At 42.7% G+C, this 3,154-nt stretch overlaps 1 protein-coding gene across 2 annotated transcripts; it reads left to right on the top strand.

The window, feature by feature from the left end:
- Positions 1–247: 247 nt before the first annotated feature.
- On the top strand, positions 248–2,622 carry LOC125284488 (caldesmon-like). 2 transcript variants are annotated; one of them, XM_048228458.1, is made up of 5 exons: positions 248–382; positions 751–1,597; positions 1,706–1,810; positions 1,991–2,032; positions 2,258–2,622. In XM_048228458.1, the coding sequence occupies exons 1-5, from the start codon at positions 249–251 to the stop codon at positions 2,531–2,533; spliced, it is 1,404 nt and encodes a 467-aa protein (XP_048084415.1). In that variant the 5' UTR covers position 248; the 3' UTR covers positions 2,534–2,622. The 2 variants fall into 2 exon arrangements, with proteins under 2 accessions (XP_048084415.1, XP_048084414.1); XM_048228457.1 differs by having other exon boundaries at positions 1,991–2,107.
- The last annotated feature ends 532 nt before the right edge of the window (positions 2,623–3,154 follow it).

Here is a 3,154-nt window from a genome sequence, read left to right as displayed (position 1 = left end):
TAGCCCATAGATAGCTTGAACTACACTCTAATGTGATTTCAGTTTCATGTCACATGTACCTATAGTACGTGCTGAGAATAGAAACACATTGTAAGGCCAGTGAGCCATTGTAGCTTGTGCACGTTGCTTGACTATTCTTTTTTATACTCTTGTTTTTGATCGAATTTCCAGTGCTACATACGTCACTGCTGAATCTGATCATTCTATCAAGATGAAAAACATACAATTCTACCTGGAACCTGAAAACCATGGAAACAACCAAACATTCCATCATTTCATTGCATCCTTTCTTGAAAAGCGACTGGCAAGAACTTTTTTGGCTCAATTTTCGACAATATATTCATCAAATACGACCTACCTACGACCCTCGTGTGATTAAAAGGTGAGCGTTTTTTTACCATAACACAATGGGCTACAAAAAATATGAAGTTTCTAGGTACCTACCTACACATGTTTTTTAAACATTGAACTGAAAACGATGGGGGTCGAATGCGAATAGAATGGAAATGTCCTTTCAGTAGGCTAGTCCTTTACGCAATAGGGAAACAATCCTACAGAAACAATCCGGTTCACTTTCACACTTTTAAACAGAACTGATTAAATGCTTTATCCTACATTAGAAATTCATAAAGAAGGAATGTAGCTCACTATACCGAAAATATGAAGGCTAAGCTAACGCTCTAAAGCAGCTTTCAATTTATTTCACTTTAAGACAGTAGGGTTAAATAGCCTACCCATTTCTTATTGTAGAAACCCGAGTGTTATGTCTGAGGAGATGAACAAGCTGACGTCGTCCGTGGAGAGATCAAAGGATGGCGAAGATTTCAGACTCATTATTGAGCAGGCTCTTTCGAAGATCCAGGCGTGCCTGGGGAATGATGGGACTGTGACTGAAGTGAAAACCCCCGTGACCGTCAGCAGCAATAACCTCCAGGCTGATATTGATGTAGCCATATTGAACATCAGAAGACAAGTAGAGTCACTCTTGACTTCTGGAAAGATGGAAGAGGAGGACAAGACCTCTAAGGTGGAGGAGACCTCCGTGAAGATGGAGGAAGAGGACAGGGCATCTGCCAAGATAGAGAAGGAGAACAGTGCTTCTGTCAAGATAGAGGAGGAGAACAGTGCTTCTGTTAAGATAGAGGAGGAAACCTCTGTGAAGATGGATGAGGATTACAGGGCTTCTGTCAAAATGGAGACCTCCGTGAAGATGGAGGAGGACAGGGCCTCTACCAAGGTGGAGGAGATCTCCATGAAGATGGAGTTACAGGAGGCCTCTGTGATGATCGATCAGGTGGGCAACGCCTTTGAGGTGGAGACCTGTGGGAAAATGGGGGAGGAGGAGGAGGTGAAGGAGCTTCTGGGGTATTTCACTGCTCTTGAGGGGGACCGGAGGAACCTCCAAAATCTCCTGCGTGAGCGTAGGGAAGAGTATAAGATGCAGATGAAGGCTCTGGAGAGGGAGAGGATCCAGGAGCAAGTGGAGAGGGAGAGACAGATGAAGGAGAGTGAGGAGACCCTACTGTCTGCTCTGAAGTCTGTAGCTATTGGCAAAGAAAAACTCATGGCAGACCTGAGGAACCAGTCTGGCAAACAGGTGAAACATTTGTATTCTTATTCAGGCTACTGATAGCACTAGTTAACAGCAGCCTTCGACTGGACTGGAAAGTTGATATTGGATTTTATTTTGTATTTTATCCTCCAGAGTTTGACATTCCTACTCAGACCTGTCTCTGCAGTCAGGGGAAACCAACCCAAGAAATGGTGGAGTTTTAAGAAACAGAAGGCCTCCCCTGACGCTGCTCTCCAGGTACTTTTAGTTAGTGTTTCCCACAAATGTTCTGTTTTCTTTGGTCCCAAGTTAATTTGTCTTCATTTGTCTTGTGGCATGAAGGGCTAAACACTACACAACAGTTACACTTGTGTAAACTAAATTACAATGTCTCTAAACTATTATAACATTTACATGTCTGGATGTTTTATCCATCAGAGTGCCACACAGCTGGGAGGAGGTGATGGGAACCCACCTGTGGTGAGCCAGGAAAGGCCATCCAGGAAATGGTGGAGTTTCAAAAAACACCAGGCTACTGCTGATGTTGCTCTCCAGGTTCCTTTCTCTGTGTTTTCCAGGGCTGCTTTGGAGTCTGGGATTTGTTATTAAGTCTGCATCTTGTGACCTTAGTAAACTGCATTTTTTCATTTACTTTTTCTTGACTGATTCTCTGAAGTCTTTTTGGCTGTTCTTGATTTTCCTCAGGAGGTTCCCACCAGCAGTGCCTCTGAAGATGCCAAAGAGGCAGATCTGCAGAAGATCAAAAAGCTGGAGGAGCGGGTCAGAAAGGCTGAATTCAAGAAACAACAGAAAGCCGCTGAGAAGGCTGCAGAGGCCGAAATGAAGGAAAAGGCGGCAGAGGAGAAGAGACAAAAGAAAGAGGGGAAGAAAGTGGAGAAAAAGGGTAAGAGAGTGAAGGACAACAATCTGACAGATCATGCCGGACCGAGTGGTGTGAGCAACACTGGACTGGACCAGTGAGGAACCACCGGCCCTCTTTGCTGGCCTGTGCTACTTCAGGAGAAGAGTGACCACTACAGATACCCCCTGCTCTGTCCATCATGTGAAAGAGGATCACATTACATTTTATTTTTCTATTACATTAAATTAACATTTAGTACATTATTAGAACATGGTTTATGCTTTTTCTGGACAGTCAGATTTGCCTCAGACTCAAGTTACTCAAGATGTGTAGATAAGTCTGAATCTTAAAAGTTAAGTGCAATCCATAAAATTATAATTTCGAATGAAATTGGACTAAGTAAAATGCACTTATATGAATGAACTGTATATTTTTTTGTGTGAATGTACTGTGTACACATGTGTATATATCCTGATATACTCCATATTTGGACATTTAATCCACATATAACATATTTTTGTATGTATATTTTATCGGAGTGTCTATTTACACCCCTGGTACGAATAGCCTTGGCCACACAGCTAAGCTATTCATACCCTGTGACAACAACAAAAAGACGTTGCTCACGTGCACAAAAAACATGGTGGACATTTGTTTTTCGTCAGCAGAAAGTGAAGAATTCTGAAAGGTTTCGGCACTATATCTCTGGAGAGAAGGCGCGCAATTTGAACAAGAAATCG

This window comes from Alosa alosa, chromosome 19 (genome assembly GCF_017589495.1).
Source record: "Alosa alosa isolate M-15738 ecotype Scorff River chromosome 19, AALO_Geno_1.1, whole genome shotgun sequence".
Classification (NCBI taxonomy): domain Eukaryota; kingdom Metazoa; phylum Chordata; class Actinopteri; order Clupeiformes; family Clupeidae; genus Alosa; species Alosa alosa.
Note: the sequence above shows the minus strand (reverse complement) of the source record. Positions and strands in the feature narration are given on the sequence as shown.